Source organism: Phoca vitulina, unplaced genomic scaffold (genome assembly GCF_004348235.1).
Source record: "Phoca vitulina isolate PV1807 unplaced genomic scaffold, GSC_HSeal_1.0 scaffold20, whole genome shotgun sequence".
Taxonomy (NCBI): Eukaryota; Metazoa; Chordata; class Mammalia; order Carnivora; family Phocidae; genus Phoca; species Phoca vitulina.
The window spans coordinates 22,617,577-22,636,870 of NW_022589723.1; the positions used below are offsets into that span (position 1 = coordinate 22,617,577).

The 19,294-nt window shown below is 40.3% G+C and overlaps 1 protein-coding gene across 3 annotated transcripts in view; it reads right to left on the bottom strand.

The window, feature by feature from the left end:
- The window catches only part of NEDD4 (NEDD4 E3 ubiquitin protein ligase), a 118,680-nt gene that overhangs the window by 6,400 nt on the left and 92,986 nt on the right, over positions 1 to 19,294 (bottom strand). For 2 of the 3 annotated variants that reach the window (XM_032417480.1, XM_032417482.1), the window contains 15 exons: positions 19,141 to 19,258; positions 18,881 to 19,048; positions 15,615 to 15,680; positions 12,537 to 12,656; positions 10,458 to 10,658; positions 9,311 to 9,391; positions 8,825 to 8,879; positions 8,672 to 8,730; positions 7,575 to 7,640; positions 3,798 to 4,027; positions 2,932 to 3,053; positions 2,769 to 2,839; positions 1,578 to 1,673; positions 1,175 to 1,248; positions 827 to 887 (listed from right to left, as the gene is read on the bottom strand). In XM_032417480.1, coding sequence (XP_032273371.1) covers positions 827 to 887; positions 1,175 to 1,248; positions 1,578 to 1,673; positions 2,769 to 2,839; positions 2,932 to 3,053; positions 3,798 to 4,027; positions 7,575 to 7,640; positions 8,672 to 8,730; positions 8,825 to 8,879; positions 9,311 to 9,391; positions 10,458 to 10,658; positions 12,537 to 12,656; positions 15,615 to 15,680; positions 18,881 to 19,048; positions 19,141 to 19,258 — 1,588 coding nt within the window. The remainder of the gene's footprint in view (positions 1 to 826; positions 888 to 1,174; positions 1,249 to 1,577; positions 1,674 to 2,768; positions 2,840 to 2,931; positions 3,054 to 3,797; positions 4,028 to 7,574; positions 7,641 to 8,671; positions 8,731 to 8,824; positions 8,880 to 9,310; positions 9,392 to 10,457; positions 10,659 to 12,536; positions 12,657 to 15,614; positions 15,681 to 18,880; positions 19,049 to 19,140; positions 19,259 to 19,294) is intronic. The other variant, XM_032417481.1, reaches the window with a different exon arrangement.

Genomic DNA, 19,294 nt, shown 5'->3' on the forward strand with positions numbered 1-19,294 from the left:
CCAGACTTCACACATGCCCCTCATTATGCTTAGAACTGCACTGCCCTCCTCTTTGTGGCTGGCCAGTCCCTCCAGGCCTTCCCTGGCCCTTCCTGCACCTCTCCCTGCCCAGATCTCTTCTCTGTGCTTACTGAGCACTTCACGCCTACCTCTGTCCATGTCACTCTTTAGATTTTCTGCTCCCTAGAGCAGGACCTAGGTCTTTCCGCCTTGTGCAGCACCAGATACACAGCGAGCACTCAATACTGAATAAATGAAAAGTACGTGATAAATACTGAACGGAAGATTTTAAGTTGACTTAAGAAATGAGTGCACTGGCAATAGCCTAAACGTCCACCAATGGGGGGAATTTAAATAACTTATGAATTTATATTGTGAATAAAATGCAGCCACAAGGAAGGGCAGTTACACATCTTGACATGTAAAGATCTCCAATAAATATTTGATAAGAGAAGAAAGCAAGTCACAAACCAGCATGTACAGTGTGATCCCATGTGGGAAAATAAATGGCCTACTCCACTCTCCCTACGGCACTCTGAACCTTGTTCACCTGAGGTTACTTAAGATGGAGGAGATGTGACTGGGAAAAGGTGAGGAGCAGTGACCGGAGTATAGGGGGAGCGTCAGCATTAACTGTATGGGCCTCTTGGATGACTGAGTTCTAACACCTATTCATTTAAATATTTTTTTACTATAAACATATAATTAAAAGTTGTTTTAAAAAGCCAGTCATCTCTTAGTTCTCAGATGTGATGAGCCCCCAATACTTGAAACTTATGAATTGTACTTTGAAATGGCAGAAGAACGAACAAAAATAAATGAATACCTCTTTAAATGCAGCCATTTGCTTCTGGATTCGGTTTACAAATCGCCACTGTATTACAAGACTAAAAAGAAACAAAACATTTCATCTTTTTCACATGAATGAAGAAAAAAATTTAAGGTATATTTATTCCAGTTGGAAACAAAAAATAAAGACTAGGTAAGCTCCAGGCAAAAAGTGAATATGAGTGGTAATATGGCATTGTTATAGAAAGAGTAAAAAGAACACTGAGACTCTGGCTATGAAGAAAGAGAAAGAAGGTACAAAGAGTCTTCCCAGAAAGAATTACAAAATTATTTCCAGTGAAGTATATACTAAACATAATAAAATACTTACTAACAAAATACTTACTAAATATATTCCTTTTTGTTCTTATTGGTGACAACTATTTCTGATCCACCAATTTTCAACTCGTGTTGATGTGTCTAAAATTAAGCATGATATCTTGATGTTATTTTAGTGAAAAAAATAAAATATATGCATTATAGTTATACCAGAAACCCAGTGTTTTAAATTAAATCCATTCACAAGCTAAGAAAACTTAAAACATTAGTTTTACTAAAATAAACATGGAATGAGTCAAATGTCAAGGAAAGCAGAAATTCTTGCTGAAACAGCTTTTGTTGCTGGAAAATAAATTTAAAAATAGAGCACAGAAATGTGTCGAGGATATGCATTATTTAACTTCTAAACTTAAGTTATAACATTTGTTTCACAATTTATATACCATTTTAATTAATCAAAGTTTACAAACCTGTCCAAAAAGCTCTTCATCTATGACAAACCTGAGGTCCAATTCTGTTGGATCATTTTCAAGAATCCATCTTAGTGAATTGTAATATTCACTATCCTAGATGGGGAAATCGCATATTTAAAATTTGTACATAAAAAGACACCTGAACCTGCAAAGAAAGTGTGCTGAGAGTCTTACTACTTGGACAAAAGATGAAAAGTAGTAGGACATCTTTTCTTATATACACACAAGTATTATAAAAAGAGTGGGATGATTATTAAGTGTGAGAGTAAAAATGCATAAATCAGCAGAGTGGGGCTTGCCCGACAGTTTGGAAACCTATCTCTATGTAGAGGCAGTGGAGGTACAGATTTTATTATCCAGTTGAGGGGTCAACTAAAGTAGTTTCCAGATGAATCTTAACTCCCACGGATGCCCAGGAGCACCTAGTGCCTTTCTCGTACGGCCTGTTGGAGACAGGGTGTAAAATGTATAAGTAGCTATGTATGAGCAGGTTGTTACTTATACTTGGCCTAAGTTAAAGAAAAATCTCAGATTAAATACAGAACCTCAATTACCAACTCAAATAACTGTGAAATCTTATGATTCATAAAGAATTATACGGTCCACATTGATAATGTCACAAGGAAAGGAATAAAAAATGTACTTGGTCCCCAGGAAGAGAGCTTGGAATCCATGTGTACACACAGCGCATGAGGCTTTTCAGTTCACACAGCAAAGCTACCGTCAGGGATTTAATCCTTAGGTTTCCATTTCTTTGTAGTGGCCTAACCACAAGGCCTTGCCTTTGGACTGTCATTTTGAAAACATATCCACTCATCATAAAAGATCAAAATTCAAATGTTGATAGTACATTGGAGTAATTAGGGAGAAGGGCATTCTTTGAAGTGCATCAAAAAAGAAGATGGATTGATGGACACATGGGTGGACTGATGGATAGGTAGGTAATAAAGTAAGCATAGGGATAAAAAAACCAAGTACAGAATCTTGGTGGTGGATACATATATGTCCACTATAACATTTAAAAAATTTTTTATTATGTATTAGGAAATTTTCATATTAGAATGTTGGGGAAAATGTTCATTGGAACATTACAATCTATTAATTTCTTCATCATCAAATTCTAACTTTAAAATATCCAGTTGCTTCTTAAATTATATGTTCTGTACATTATAAGTGAAAAAGACATACCACTGATTCCATATCATGAAGTGTTATTGGTTTGTGTAGCATCATCTTGTAAAACGGGCGGATGAAAAAACCTTTCAAAAAAATAAAACGTATTGAAAATGATTACCAAATGAAAGAAATAAGATCATTATACTTAAAAAAATGTTTTATGCTTAATACTAACCATCCAACAGCTTGCCATGATAAACTGCCATTCCAGCTACCCGGCCAATAAACTTGAAGTAAGAGAGGTGATCCTCATTACACAATCCGGAGTTTGGATTTATCTGTAGGGTATAATTATCCCTGTAAAGACAACCACATTTAAATGCTCCTCTCCACATTTCATATAAAAATTTTAATATAACAAAATTATAAATTAGCTCCCTCTTTTTGGAGTTTTTACTTCTATTAGAACCACATGAGACCACTGGATTTAATGGTTTTAAAAACAGTCATTTCTGTCAAAAGGGGGAAACAACCCAAGTGTTCAACAACAGATGAATGGATATGCAAAATGGGGTGTCCTTTTACACAACGGGGTATTACTCAGCCTCAAAACGGGAGAAAATTCTGACATATGCTATGCCATGGATGAACCTGGAGGACATCACGCTAATGAAATAAGTCAGTTACGAAAGGAAAAACCCTGTAGGATTCTACTGATATGAGGTACCTAGCATGGTCAGATTCACAGAGACACAAGGCAGAATGGCGACCACCAGGGAAGGCAGTTAGTGTTTCATGGGCTTCACCAGTTTCAGTTGATGGTGAACGAGTTCTGGAAATGGACGGTGGGGACAATGGCACAACAATGTGAATGTACTGAACACCGCTGAACCGCACGCTTAAAATGGCTAAAGTGGTAAGTTTTATGTTATGTATATTTTACTACCATTTTTAAAAAAGTTATTCCTGAAACAACATTAGTGACTGTCTCCTTTTCTGGCATGTTGTTAACACACAGTTTCCTTGCATCATGCAACTCTTTGTTACTTTCACAACAGTGACTTTTGTTTTCCTGTATACAGTCGTTGTAAAAGTACTTACGTAGCAGAATATTCAAACAACCCATAATAAGGGTTAAACATTTCCTTTGAGATCAGGAAGAACCATTCTCTGGCGACTCCTCCGTAATCCAACCCCTTTTCACCGTCAAACTCGATCCACAGCCGAGCCTTGAGGAAATCTGCTCTCTTGACACCCATAATTCTCCTGTACGAGTCCTCAAGGACAGTTGCACGGCGAAGTTTCATTTCAAATTTGTTTGGAATGTCAGTCTGAAAACCCAGAGAAGAGAGACTTAGGGTTTAAACAATTCAACACGATGGCAAATTTATTTCTCGTAAAGTTATAAAAACCGTTGTGCTCTACCCTGTGCCCAAGACCCTTTTTTGGGGAAAATCTGACTAGGGATGTTGTCTAATATTTCCTCTATGGTATAAAAGAATTCATGCCTTTTCTCTAATCACATAATAATACAGACTTCTGATTTTTATACTGGAAGAAGCAGTTATCGATAGTGGCAATAATGCTCACACGAAGGCATTTCATGAACAGTCCATTCCATATTAAGTTCCAGTGAAGACCATCCCGTGGCCTACAGTCCAGCCAATGCCTGCTCTTTCTCACCTGCCTGTTGGTTCTGGGGTTTTCCCGACCTCCACCTTTCCTTCTTGGAGCCCACCCTGCTGCGCTCATTAATAGGCACTAACATTTAAAGACTGTACCAGGCAACTATTCCCAGCATTTTAACAGGTTAACTCATTTACTCCTCATAACAACGCAAGGAAGAAGGGACGAATATAATCTCCATTTTATGGGTGAAGAAACTGAAGACAAAAGTTAAGAAAGCCTGAGCTCTCGAGTCTCTGCCGTCTTGCTGATTTTTCTGTACACCCTTTGCTTATGTGACAAATGCAGATAACTATGCTTCTAGACAGACCTCATTGTAAATTTTATAAAAAGATGTCTGAATATTTTATTCTTGAGTGCTTTGTGTGCAATGTTCAAGTGGAAACCAGTAAGAGAAAATTCTGTCACTTCAAAAGAAGAGAAGGTTACTTCTAAGAAAAAAAATACCAATTTCACTCTTAATATATTTAGGGAAAAGGGGAAGCCCTACAGAAACATAATAATATAAGCAGTTTTTATAAGCAATATAAGCAGTTTTCTCTGCTGCTTATGCAAATAAAAATAAAGGCAAGATCGAAGAAAACCAATCTTAGACACTAGGCATCTTGTGCAGCCAAGCATTTACTGGGGCCTGCTCTGGGCCAGGCCCCATGCTAGGTAGCTATGGTAATGGGGATGGGAAGAAAAAGGAATAAAAATGTGGTATAAGATATGATTCCTCCCTCAAGGAGTTTATAATCCAGTGTGTATAAGAGAAACAAATGTAAATGTTACTAATCCTGAGATTTACAAGAGTAAGAAAATTGCTAATAATAAAGATATAAGCAAATGTTCTGTGGGGCCTAAAAGATTGAGCTATTAATTGCAAATGAGGCGATCCAGGAGGCTTTAAGAACAAGTCCTGACTTGAGGGACAGGCAGGGAAGGACTGAGGAGCAGCTAAGGGAAGAGCCTGTGGGGGAGGGGGAGGGTGGGGGGGGGCTACTGTATGTAACAGCAAGAGGGTGCAGGAGGGAGGGAGAAGGGGTTGTTGCAGTGACAGGAGAAGACAGAACAGTGGTCTGGGGCCAGAGTGGAGGGAGCATGGATGCCAATTGGGAAGAGCTGCTGAGCGGAGGGGCAGGGTCAGGTTGTTCCTGGAGACTGACTAATGGGTGGCTTTAAGGACAGACAAGAGGCACCTGGTCAGTTAAAGACCCTGTGAGAGAGGGATGGCGATGGAAGAGAGAGAGGCCGGGAGGAGTGACTTCCATGTTTGGGCTGAGTAGTGGACCAGGGCGTGGATTCTGGGGTCAGGAGCCCCATGTTCAGATCCCAGCGCCCCTCTGACATGGCTTTTCTAAGGCTTAATTACCTCACCTGTAAATTGGGGACAATAGTAATAGTCACCTCATGGAGCTGTTTTAGAACGTCAGGGGATAATCCATTTCGTGTGCTTCCTCCATGTCTGGCACATGGTGAGCTCAATAGTGATTAGCCATCCTTACTCCTCACTAGTGAGATGTTATGGATAAGGCAGAGGAAAAGGTTAAAGACAACTCAAGGTTTTGTAGCAATGGTTTTTAAACATTTTTATTTTTGTCTTGGTGTTCTGCTGTTTTGCTGTAATGAGACTAGATACGGATTTTTTTAAATCCTACTAGGGACTTTTTGATAAACTAAGGATGCAGGTTCATAGCCTCTTCCCCATGCTCTTGAGTCTCTCCCTCTGGAGCAACTCCATGTTTCTTAACCTTTCTTTCATGTTTTTATCTCTTTATATACCTTTGTTGCATTCTGGGTAAATATCTCTCTTAATCATCAATATATGTCATTTTGGTCAAGAACATGGACTCTGGAGCTAGACCACTTGTCTCCCTTTGCCACTAATAACCCTGGGACTCGATCACATTACTTAATCTCTCTGTGCCTCAGTATCCTCACCTACAAAAGTGACAATGACAGTTCCTTCCTTACACTGCTAATATAGAGATGACATGAATACATTTAACTTGCTAAGAAGAATGTCCGGTTTGCTCTGAGAGCTCAGTAACTATTACTGCTTTCATTGTGGCTTCTGTGTTATGACCTGCTTATGAAGGCTTTGTTCCATATCTCCTGCTGCCAGGAAGACATCAACAATTAGATATGATAGCATGTTTGTAAGTGTTCAGAATGGCAAATGGAGAAGCTAGTGAGTTCTATTCCACCAGCATATTTTCATTAAGAGTGAAAATATTTACCAGACCAACAGATCAACAAAGTCTTAAAACCCCAAAGGACTTTAAGAAGTAGAAAACCAATTTCCAGAGCAATTTTGACACAAAGCTATTATTGAAGATGAGTTTTAAAAAGTTGCTGACAGTTTAGGCTTTTATTAAGGCACAAAATATTTGCACTAAAAAACTATTACATCTCGTTTTTTGTTAAATGTTGGATGAAAACATTCTTGGTAACAGACCCACCATCTTGAATCTTTGGAAAAGCAGGCTTCCGGCTTGGAACGCAAGAAAGTGTAACCCAATATAGCCACCTAGTGGTAGTATTCCTAAACTGCAGGGAAAGGGGGAAAGTGGGAGCAAATTAGAAAGGCATTACAAAGTGGTCATCACCAACAGAAGTGAAATAGATGGGCAGATGATAAGTATAGTTCCAAATATTAAATTTGTGGTGATGGAAGAAAAAAACTATAGTGAACACATCTGATAAGCAGAAGGAGACAAACAATAGGACCACTGTTTCAATCACAGTTGTATTTTCAAATTAGGCAGAGATAAGTTGTACGAAGCGGTAGAGCATGAATAACTACCACTGGAAAACAAGAGTCCAAGCAGAAGAGGAATATAGAGAGTCCTCCTACACAATCAGGGATGAGGCTGGGGGACAATCTGAGCTTGCTCGGATTCTACCAAGCCCAAGTTCCACAAACCCCACTAGGAAACCAGGTTAGAGCTCATTAAAAGCAAACTTTAATACTATTGTTCTATATATCATAAGGTATCTTGAAAAATAAGGAAAGACACGACATAACTGTGGTCTCTAATGATATGTAACACGGAGTAGTAAAAAAAAAAAGCCACCTTTCCCTATAAGAAGCTATTCAAAGTTGTTAAAATATAGAATAAATTCTCTATTACTTTTTAAAAATGCATTTCCCACACTTTCAGTCTACATAACAATCATTCCTAAGAACTCAATGTAAATATAACTAACCTGCTTCTTCATCTTTCGTCGGAAGAACTCATACTTTCTTTTGTAATCCCTGGAGTAGGGCACTGCCTTGAGTTGAAAATTTTGGAAAAATAAAGAAGGTTTAGGTTGTTTTTATTCTGGAACAATTTTTAAAGTTCCCCTCTGGGTGTTTTATGAACATAAGTTAAAGGCATTAAAAGAGAATACTTGGAAAGAAAAGTTTAATTTGAAGGAAAACAAATACAAAACTTTAAAATTTTTAATTTCTCTGTTTAAAATTAAATTGTATTCAGCAATTTCCATGGCTGTAATTTTCATCATGCAATATTCTTGAAATGCAAAAAGCCAGAAACAGGAAATTTCTTCCAAGGAGAGAAATATTAGAAATGAAAATTTCCATTTCTAAACACACTGTTAAAGTGATTTCTCCATTAAGGGAACAATTTGAAAAATGCACTTTTTCCTTGAACTCTGAGGAATTGCCTTTTTTACCCATTATTTTAAAATACTAAACATGGAGACTAAAGAGTAATTTAAAAGAACTGGATCTTCAATTTCACTTGTTCTTGTGAATTAGAAAACAATTAAAATCTCAAAAACAAAATATGGAACAAGTAACTATATAAAGAAGAAAATGATTTTTCCTATCATTATTATATTATAACATTAAATATTATAATACTTATACTTAAATACGAGTATTTTATTCACCAGCATTTACAGTAATTTCCACCAAAAAGTTCAAGCATGCCCCTGGAGTCGACTGGGTGCTGTCTACTTTATCACCTGGTACATTCTTGGCTCCTCTCTGATCTCCTGAGGACTGCCAACATTCTTTTTCAGGCAATGGCAGGTACCAGCCTGAGCCCAGCAGCCCACTGCCTTGGCATTTGACTATCTGGCTCACTAGTCTCCTAAGGCTATTGCAAGGGTAAGGACAATGAGGTTATACACTCTTTTCAAATTATTAAGACCTGGAGTGGGGGTGGTGGGAGAGTACAGAATTGCAGATGTGCTGTCCTCTCAAGGTCTGCAGGATTATGCCCTTGACCATTTGCCCTTGACAAGACAGGTGAGAGGCCACGGCCATCAGAGCATACGGATGCAAAGAGACTTACTGGTCCAGTTATTGCTGCATTCTGCAACCGAGGATCTTCCCATTGTGTTCTTTTTATATCTGAAGAGGGAGAGAAATAAGGTGTTCTTGAGTCTCCTGCACAAAATTCAATATTACAAAAAAATAATGTAATGAAAAATCATGTTGCACCTACTGTGATTTATGTAGAAGATTCTTCCATCTGTATGAGTTCTTTCTTCCCATCCTGGCTATAATGAAGAACGTATTTCAATTATTTTTGGAAAGGGTCTGAGATGTATACAGGGTAGAAAAATGGCATTTTGTTATACAGTTTATTTTCATATTCCATTCTTAGTAGAAGGCATTACACTTTATTTTTTTTTTTAAAGATTTTATTTATTTGACAGAGACACAGTGAGAGAGGGAACACAAGCAGGGGGAGTGGGAGAGGGAGAAGCAGGCTTCCCGCTGAGCAGGGAGCCCGATGCGGGGCTCGATCCCAGGACCCCAGGATCATGACCCAAGCCGAAGGCAGACACTTAACGACTGAGCCATCCAGGCACCCCGGCATTACACTTTAATAATAACATAACTTAGAGTTGTTGAAGAACTACTGTATTCCAAAATAAAAAATGTTTGAGAGAGCCAAGTTAGATTGCTAGCAATTCTATAAACTTACAGGTAAAGGCCCCAGATCATTGGAAGAATCAAGTGATGTCTTTCCTCTAAGATGAGCTGGAATTTTCAGTCTTGGATCTTCCTTTTTTTTGGTAGAGTAAATAAAGAAAACAACAACACACACACACAAATTTTAAAATCAAGAAAGTCAATCTGTTACTATGTTTTTCTAACATCAATTGATATTTAAAATATTCTCTTTTAAAGTCTACTTTTATTCCATTTGCTTCATCTGTGAAATAGTAGTTTCTCTGTCTAAAACCCATCATTCCCAGGCTACAAGATTCAGTCCGCAGATCTCAGAGTAGGATCAGTTTTAACTCATCATCTGTTTCATAGAAGCCATTCAGAGAATTTTGCCCCACTCTTCAGGGATTGTGTCTCTACCTAGGGGCTATTCTCTCCATAAAAACTGCTGAATGAATGGACATGAAACTATACCATGTGTTATTTCTGAGGCCTTGCGTATGCTTTTTGGCACTTATCTGTAAAGGTGTTGATGAATTAATATTTTTTAAAGCTAGGGAGGTAAGCTCAAAAAGGTTACTAAAGCCAATTCAAATTGTTGAAAAAAAGAACAAAATTCAATTTGTTTGGATTCACTTATATATATTGTTTTAATATTATTTTAAGTAGTTTATTAAACTATTTTAGTTTTATTAAGGTACTTTGGTCTTTTAAATAAATAAATAAATAAAAATCTAGTCATCTGTTGCTGATTTTCAGTAATTTTTCTATTAGTGGTGAACCAACTGCTAAACAGCTTTAAGGCTTATCTTAAAAGAAAAATACTATTCTACCTAGCCACCCCCAAGGTTTTCTAGGTATTAAATGAGATATGGATTCAAAAGTACCTTGGAACTACAAAGCAACATATAAAAGGATTATTACAAATACCTTCCTAAGCATTTATGTCTAGCGAGTTAAAAACGAAATAGGAAGTAAATGTATTTCCACAATCCCTAAAAATATTAAAAATAGGCATAAATATTTCTTGAGTAGAAATAATACTGTTAAGAATTCAGCATCTCTTTAAATGAATACAAGGAAATGTAGGTTATATTAATGTACATTTAAGGGTTACAGAGAACTATTCGTAAGAGTTAAGATCATTGTTCTAAATTCAAACCGGACAGTATTAAAGTTACCCAGGTAGTGGTTTTGGTGTTGTGGTCAATAAAGAAAGGCCTCCCATTGGGTGCGTGCCGGACTTCCCAGCCTTTAGGAAGGAATCCTTGCTCCGTTTCAGACGGCTGGGTCACCTGCTGTGCTGAATCACTTGTGGGGACGTGTGGTTGAGGGCACGCCGAACTCTGGCCTGACCGCAGCTGACTGGTCTCGGCTGTGGCCTAGCACAGGAAGTAAGTCATGTTGTCATGTTTTATAGAGAACACACAAATAGCTGTGGTTAAAAGGTAACTTAACCTGTAAACAGAATATATCCTTATAAATAGACCTAAACATGGCAGACTCATTTTTCTAATAGTGTTTCGTCAAACTTCGTTTTTAAAATAACTTATAATTCCTCAGCTAATTCTTGAGCGGTACAACACTTGCCAGCAGTCCAAGTCTGCTGCAGATGCGCGTGACGGAGGCAACGAGGTCAGAGGGACCGTGCCCCAGCACCAAGGTCACCACGGTGCCAGTTCAAGGAGGCTGTCTCTGCTTGCCCCAAAGACACACAGAATGCGCAATTCCCCACACGTAGAAGTGGCTGCCAATGCTGGGCAAACAAAATGCATGGCAAATATCCATTGCAGAATTGGATCATTGAAATGTAATGTATTCATTTGATGAAATATTAGGCAGTGGTTAAAAGAAACACACCGGATCCATACATAAGACAACATGGATAGGATTTAAAAACAATGTTGAACAAAAAAAGATTTAGAATTATATGACATCTTTGCAAAATTTGAAACACAAGAACATAAACACTACTTTGCATCATTTTAGCTCTCTCTGTAAGTATATAAAAGAGCCTGGAAGAACTGTGTGAGGCCACTGCAAGAAGATGGAAGTCTGCAGCTCAGAAGAGGGCCCTCACCGGGACCCAAAATGCTGCCCTCTGAGCTCGGCCTCCCTGCCTCCAGAACTGTGAGAAATAAGTTTCTATTGTTTAAGCAAAAAAAAAAAAAAAAAAATGACTGGAAGAATACCCAACAGACTTAAGACGGTGCTTCTCTCTGGGTCGTGGGACCAAGTGCTTGGCTAAAAGGAGTTTAGTTTTATCTGTACAATTTTATATATATATTTTTAAATTGTATGCCACTGCCTTTATACTTGTTTTATTTTGTTTTATGATTTTATTTATTTATTTGAGAGAGAATGAGAGAGAGAGAGAGAGAGCATGAGGGGGGGAGGGTCAGAGAGAGAAGCAGACTCCCTGCTGAGCAGGGAGCCCGATGTGGGACTCGATCGCGGGACTCCAGGATCATGACCTGAGCCAAAGGCAGTCGCTTAACCAACTGAGCCACCAAGGTGCCCACAATTTTATTTTTTAAATATTTTTTAAAGAGAGAGAGAGAGAGAGAGAGCATGAGTGGAGGGAGGGGCAGAGGGAGAAGCAGATTCCCCGAGTGGGGAGCCCGATGGGGGCGTGCTCAATCCCAGGACCCTGAGATCATGACCTGAGCCAAAGTTAGACACTTATCTGACTGAGCCACCCAGGCGCCCCTGTAAGATTTTATTTTTAAAAATAAAATGCCTAGAAACAAATACGGTAATTTGTTAATGGTGGTAAATTTTGGGTGTTAAGGTGTGCATTTGCTATATTGTTCTCTATACTTCTCAGTGTTAAAAAATTTCTCAGAGAAGTGGTGATAAAATAAATTAAAGATTTTCCTAAACACTTACGAGGAAATGTCACGAAAGGCACTTGCTGTTGCCAAGGACAAAGTGTCATCGTGGCAAATTTCTTTAACAGATCCTAATCACTAAGATTATCTTTTAGAGAAATGATTTTAACCATTCAAATAACAGAATTACCCAATGGACCAGATCATTTGCTCCATCCTTTTATTCCCAGTTGGATTTGTTTTACATGATAGCAAGTGGTAATCATGTATGTGACAGATCCATAGGAAATGCGAGCACCAAGGTCAGCAAACAATTAGAAGATGCTAGCGGCCACCAGTAGATGCCACAAAATGATGTACTAGCTTCCACAGGAGTATGATGGCATAAACTATGTAAGGAAACAAGTTAACAGGTAGATTGCACGGTACCTGTACCATGGGCTTTGTCCAGGTGGTAGTTCTGGAATTGTGATCTACATAATATGATCTTCCTCTTTCATCTTGTTTTTCTTCCCAACCTGGGGGTAATCCAGATGAAGTAGGCAAAAACTACAGTGAAGAATAATAGGAAAACTGAGTATGAATATGAAACAATCCTTTTAAAAGGACCACCTACCTCCCTTTTTCACTGCCCTCTCTCTTTAAAATGAAGAGACTTTTGGGCGCCTGGGTGGCTCAGTTGGTTAAGCGACTGCCTTCGGCTCAGGTCATGATCCCGGAGTCCCGGGATCGAGTCCCACATCGGGCTCCCTGCTCAGTGGGAAGTCTGCTTCTCCCTCTAACCCTACCCCCTCTTGCACTCTCTCTCTCTCAAATAAATAAATAAATAAATAAATAAATAAATAAAATGAAGAGACTTTTAAATCATATTTTGAGGTGTATGGAATGCAGTATACCACATTCCACTTAAGAAAAACCAGAACAGACCACAATGATGAGAGTGATACCAACATTAATAAAACATGACAGTAATAACCACCACACACTAAATGTTTTAACATAGATCGTGTCATTTAACCTCCACACAAATCTTAATGAGATCATTGCTATTACTAGCCTGTTTTTATTTACAAGGAAACTGAAGCTTAGAAAATTGGGCTAAGTGCCTAACAGATACATTGCTAATATGGAGCTGAGATCTGAGCCAGGTAGTCTAACTACAGAATTTATCACCCATATGTGCTCAGTCAAAAGTTACCTCTGCCGTCTTTCTGTAAGGGCTGGGGAGTTGCTACTTATGAGTTTATTACTAATGAATAAAGAGGTCTGGTTGTTCCCAGGTTTACTTAAAGTAGTCCAGGTTTGGTCTTCCTTTTGTCTTTTGAACCAGATTAGACTCCTCAAGGTTTGGCCTGTTTCCCCAATGTGTCTTATACATATAAACTATCACCACTGGTCTGTTTACCAGCTACACTGTCCCTAGACACACAGGGGTAGATGTACATTGCTGACAGATATGATGAGCTGTTGGTCTACAAAATAATGGAATTTAAAGTTGCCTGGCTTTACAAATGTCCAACAGCTGGTGAGTAGATAAATGAAATAGAGCAGATACGTCTACACAACAGAATATCACGAACTACTGAGACATGCACCAGCATGGTCAAAACTCAAAAACATCATATGAAGTGAAATGGGCCAGATACATCAAACTACAACACTGTATGGTTCTCCTCGTATGAAACTTCTAGAAAAGGCAGCACTGTAGCTACAGAAGGAAGATGAGCGGTTACCTGGGGTTGAAAGTAGGTGCTGGGATTGAAGAAACTTTCTGGGGTGATGAAGGGTTCTTAGACTTGATTGTGGTAATGTTTGCACAACTGTACAAATTTATTAAAATTCATGTATTTGTACAAAATGAAGGGATTTTACGGTATGTAAATTATACCTCAAGAAAACTTTTTTAGGGGCGCCTGGGTGGCTCAGTTGGTTAAGTGACTGCCTTCGGCTCAGGTCATGATCCTGGAGTCCCAGGATCGAGTCCCGCATCGGGCTCCCTGCTCGGCAGGGAGCCTGCTTCTCCCTCTGACCCTCCCCCGTCTCATGTGCTCTCTCTCATTCTCTCTCAAATAAATAAATAAAATCTTTAAAAAAAAAAAAAAGAAAAGAAAACTTTTTTAAAAACCAATTCAATGTATTGAGAAGGAAAAGGTATGGGAATAGCTTTTCTAGTACATGTAAAAACTGAAGTGCGTGTATATACAGATGAATATAAATCATCTCTAGATTCTGCTGCTCATCTGGTGAGCTTCTTGGATGAATGCCTGTCAGTCGATCAGAAATGCGACATTTTCCTTGTATAAGGACATTACAGAGCACAGTAGGAGAAAACCACAGGTCTCTGCTTAAGCAGGCTCCAGCCTAACGGAGGAGGACAGGCAAGTGGCAATAGTGGGAGAAAGGATGGTGAGGGCCGTGTCTCTGTGGCATTTCCTCTATTGTAGACGGTCCACGCTGACTGGGCCGATGGCACAAGTGAGTTGCCCCCCCCCTTTGTCAGTACAGGATCGTGTCCCTCTCTTGGTCGCCAGCTTTTTAGATGGATGAGCTGCTCCTGGTTCAAGGAATTCTGAGCCTCTGCATCCCTATGCTGGAATTTTCATAAAAGCAAAAACAATCCCCACTTTTCAAAATTAATGCATAGACTGCCATTCAGAATTACAAACGGCGGAAAAAGGTGAGGAGGTATTCTACGTGTGGAAATGGCATGCGCCCAGAGCCAGAGGAGGGAGACAGTCAGGAAAGGGGGCAGCCTGTTTGGAAGAAAAAGGAGGGACGGGGTGAAGGCCGCAGGAGGTTCCCGTGGGCGGATGAGGAGGACGGTAGGCTGAGGGGCTGGGAGCCTGGGAGTAAGACACAAGTGGGGGCTGCGTCAAGGAGAGAGAAACTCAGGTAATGAGAGTTGGGTCAGGAAGAGGGGCGTGGAAGACCAAAAGGGAGTCAAGAGTCCAGGCATGAGGCTGTTAAGGTCTAAGCCCCAGTCAAGGCTGCGGCTGGAAATCCTACTGAGAAGGAGGCAGAAGGCCTCAGTGGATGCGGAGTCTGATGGGAAGAGAGAGCAAAACCCCATCCAGCCTGGCCACTGAGCTTGCCAACACCAGCCCACCCCTGCCCAAGTGACTGATGGGCCACTTCACGTATGCGGCAGACACTGCAGCTCGATGCCAGGGGCCAGCATCCAGAGCAGAGGCAGCTGGACAGCACAGTCTCGACCCGGAGGCTGCCTACAGACCGCCTCCAGCCAGCCCAGCGCCTCAGCGCACAAGCCCACATGTCGTCCCCAGTCGCCGGGGCAGGGGCCTTGCTTTCTTAGCACGGGAGAGGCGGTCTCCCCCGCCTACCTACCTCATTTCCCCCTCTCCTGAACCTCATCTCCAAGAACCGAGATTCTGTGCTGGATTGGCGCATTGCTAAGCAGTCCGATGTTCATACTCAGTATTCCAAAAAAAAAAAAAGTTCTTGAGTTTCCTATTTTTACTGACAATGAGGGGAGAGGATAAAACTCACCACAGGAAGTGTAGGCTGTTCCTCAAAAGTATAGGCTTGTAAGCTGCCTCTTCTGCTGGAATGATTCTTATTTAAAAAAAAAAAAAAAAGGAGTGACAATAGGTTTAGGTTTTTGATCTGTGTCTGAGTGGCAGATAAGGTATGGGGGGGTGGGTGGGTGTGATGGGGTAGAAGGGAGAGCCACCGTGGAGTGGCACTCAGCTGCTCTCCACACCCCCATGGGCCAGCGCCTTCCATCCTGTGGCTCGCTCTTCGGCCCTGGCTCCTAGGCAGCCTCCCAGACACTTTCTCTTGAATGTCTAGCAGAGACCCCTCATTGTGCCCCACACTCATTCGCTTTTCCCCTGCCCACACCCACTCAACCCTGTTCCTTGTTTCAGGGGGCAGGGCTGGAGTCCAGCAGCAGCTGCCCTCAGGTATCAGTTCATCCCCAGACTCCCCTCCCTACAGTCACCAGATCTTACTGTTTCGTTCCCAGCTCTCAACTATATTCTCCTTGCACTTTAGTTCAAGTTGGGTTTTCTGTTTTTTGTTTTTTGTTTTTTTTAATTTCAAGTTTTCATCATTTGTTGCCTTGCCTGTCACGGCAGCAACCTCCTCACAGATCTCCCTGCTTCAAGTCCGATTTCCTTAAAGCCGCCCTCCACGCTGCGCACTGTGGCCGGAGCACGCCCCACAGTGCAGACCCCGTCACATCGTTCTCAAGCGCAGAGCCCTTCTGTGACCTCTCACAGTCACCAGCATGAAATCCATAGCCCAGAATGTAGTGAGCTCCCAGACCAGGCTGCTCCTCATAGCTCCAGCCCTTCCCACCTCAACACCCACCCTCTGGACATTCTAGATGACTCGTCCCCTCAGGAGCCCCCTATTCTTTCTTTCCCTGTGCTTTCATATGCAGGCCGTTGTCACTATCCAAATTTTTTGATGTTATTAAATAACAAAATCAAAAACTTATAACACACATATAAATTAAGTCAAAACATCTACTGTAGTATTGTTTCCAAGAACAAAGAACTGCAAACAATCTAAAGTCTATCAGTAGGAGACTGGTGAGATATCTTAATGATTACTTGCACAAAAGAATGATGTTTGATGATTTTTCTTTGTTGGTTTTAAAAGAGGACATCTATATGTACTGAAATGGTCCAACATGTATGATACAACAAGTGAAAAGAGTTAAGTTACCAAAAAGATGATCTCAGGTTAAAAAAATTATGTACAAATATATGTGTGTCATACATGTTTATAAATATATAGAAAATATTTAGGGGTGCCTGAGTGGCTCAGTCGTTAAGTGTCTGCTTTCGGCTCAGGTCATGATCCCAGGGTCCTGGGATCGAGCCCTGCATCGGCCTCCCTGCTCTGTGGGAGGCCTGCTTCTCCCTCTCCTACTCCCCCTGCTTGTGTTCCCTCTCTCGCTGTGTCTCTCTCTATCAAATGAATAAATAAAATCTTAAAAAAAAAAAAAAAATTTAGGACAATATATGCCAAACCATTAATAGCAACTGAGGGAGCATATGTTAGAAGACGGAAGATTGAATTTTTGTTTTATATACTTCAATACTGTTTGAATTTTTAACCATGACCATATAATACTTTAAAAATAATAAATTATTTTTTAAATTAATATACACATGGTATGAAATTCAAAAGGTACAGGGGCACCTGGGTGGCTCAGTTGGTTAAGCATCTGCCTTCCGCCCAGGTCTCAGGGTCCTGGGATCCAGCCTCACGTCAGGCTCCCCTCTTGGCGGGGAGCCTGCTTCTCCCTCTCCCTCTGTCTGACACTCCCCTTGCTTGTGCTCTCTCTCTTTCTCTCTCGCAAATAAATAAAATCTTGAAAAGAAACACAAAAAAAGCAAAAAAAAAAAAAAACCCCAAAAAAGAAAAAAAACCCCAAACTCACTTCATTCTTTTCATAGCTGCATAGTATTTCATTGAATGCCATCTACCTCCCTGTTTAGTCCAAGTACGTCAGCTCTTATTCACACGTGTGTGCTGTGACAGGTGTGGTATAATTGAGGAGGAGAAAAGTAGCCTCAGACATGCAGGACTTGCTTGGCTTTCATCAGTCGGATCGACACAAAATCAAGACCACTTTGTAATCATGCCTGAACACAGACAAAATGTGAACACTCTCCAAGCCACAAAATACCAAAGATCTCTCCATCCTGGCAAATCTGAGTGACTACTGCTTTTTTACGAATTACAGCTTTAGCCTCGCTATACATAAGATTTGAGACACACAATCACAGAATCATTCCTGCTTTTTTTTTCTTTTAAGCGGGTCCACACCCAGCATAGAGCCCAATATGGAGCCTGAACTCACAACCCAGAGATCAAGACCTGAGATCAAGAGTCAGACGTTTAATTAACTGAGCCACCCAGGCACCCCACACTCTTGCTTCCTCACAGCATCCAGTGCAGAGCAAAGTCCTGCTTCCTTAAACCATCCTCAAAATCGCCTAACATGAACCCATATCCTCCAAGTCTTTTCTAATGTACTCTTTTTTTTTTTTTTTTAAGATTTTATTTATTTATTTGACAGAGAAAGAGACAGCGAGAGAGAGAACACAAGCAGGGGGAGTAGGAGAGGGAGAAGCAGGCTTCCCACCGAGCAGGGAGCCCAATGTGGGGCTCGATCCCAGGACCCTGGGACCATAACCTAAGCCGAAGGCAGACGCTTTAAAGACTGAGCCACCCAGGCGCCCCTTCTAACATACTCTTACTGAGACACTCAGGGTGTGTGTTCTCCTTGCTGAAATGAGGAATAAACCCAACATGTTTAATTACAGGTGTGTTCCTGAGGGTCTTTGGCTGGGAGGCCCTGGTTTATGTAATGGCTATTTAGACTCCAATGACCATTTGGGTTATCCATGACTCTGCTCCATACAATTAGTGGAGATATTCGAAAAAATGACCATACCGTAAAGTCCTAAAGTCCCTAACACACTATTATATGCCATTTAAGACATAATTTTTCTCATCACAAGAAAAAAATTTGTAGCTATGTGAGATAATAGATGTTAACTAGACTTCGTGTGGTAGTAATTTTGCTATTTTATATATATATATATATATATGTATATGTATGTATATCACATCATTATGTTGTATACCTTAAACTAATCCAGTGTTGTCTGTCAATTACATCTCAATAAAACCAGGGATAAAAGACAAAATTTTATGTAAATGTTGGATACCCAATGGAATAATATATATAATATAAAACCCTGAAGCTAAAACAAAATCTAAGAGCATCTTACCGAGCTGGATGCTGGCTGGCCGGTGGCTGAATTTCTACAAATTGTGAGTCTGGCATTCAATTCTTCTGCAAGATGAGTCTGAACATCCAAGTTATTTGACGCTGGAGATGATGGGAAGGCCTGATTGCTATACATGGTGGCTTCATCTTCTCTTATAATTTCCCAGTTCTAAAACAAACAGAATAATCTTAAGCCACACATACTTTAATCTTATTGCTGTAACATGTGTCTATGGACAAGAACAAGAAAATTCTTTCTACCTCGGAAGACTCTCGATTATCCACACTTTCTGTCTCCTCAGATATCTGCCGCCTGGTGGTAAATGCACGCTGTGCTTGCAGTTGCATGTTACCGTTCTCAGCATCTGTTAGGTTGTCCCTGGATTAGAAATAGAAAAACCATCACTCATGTCTG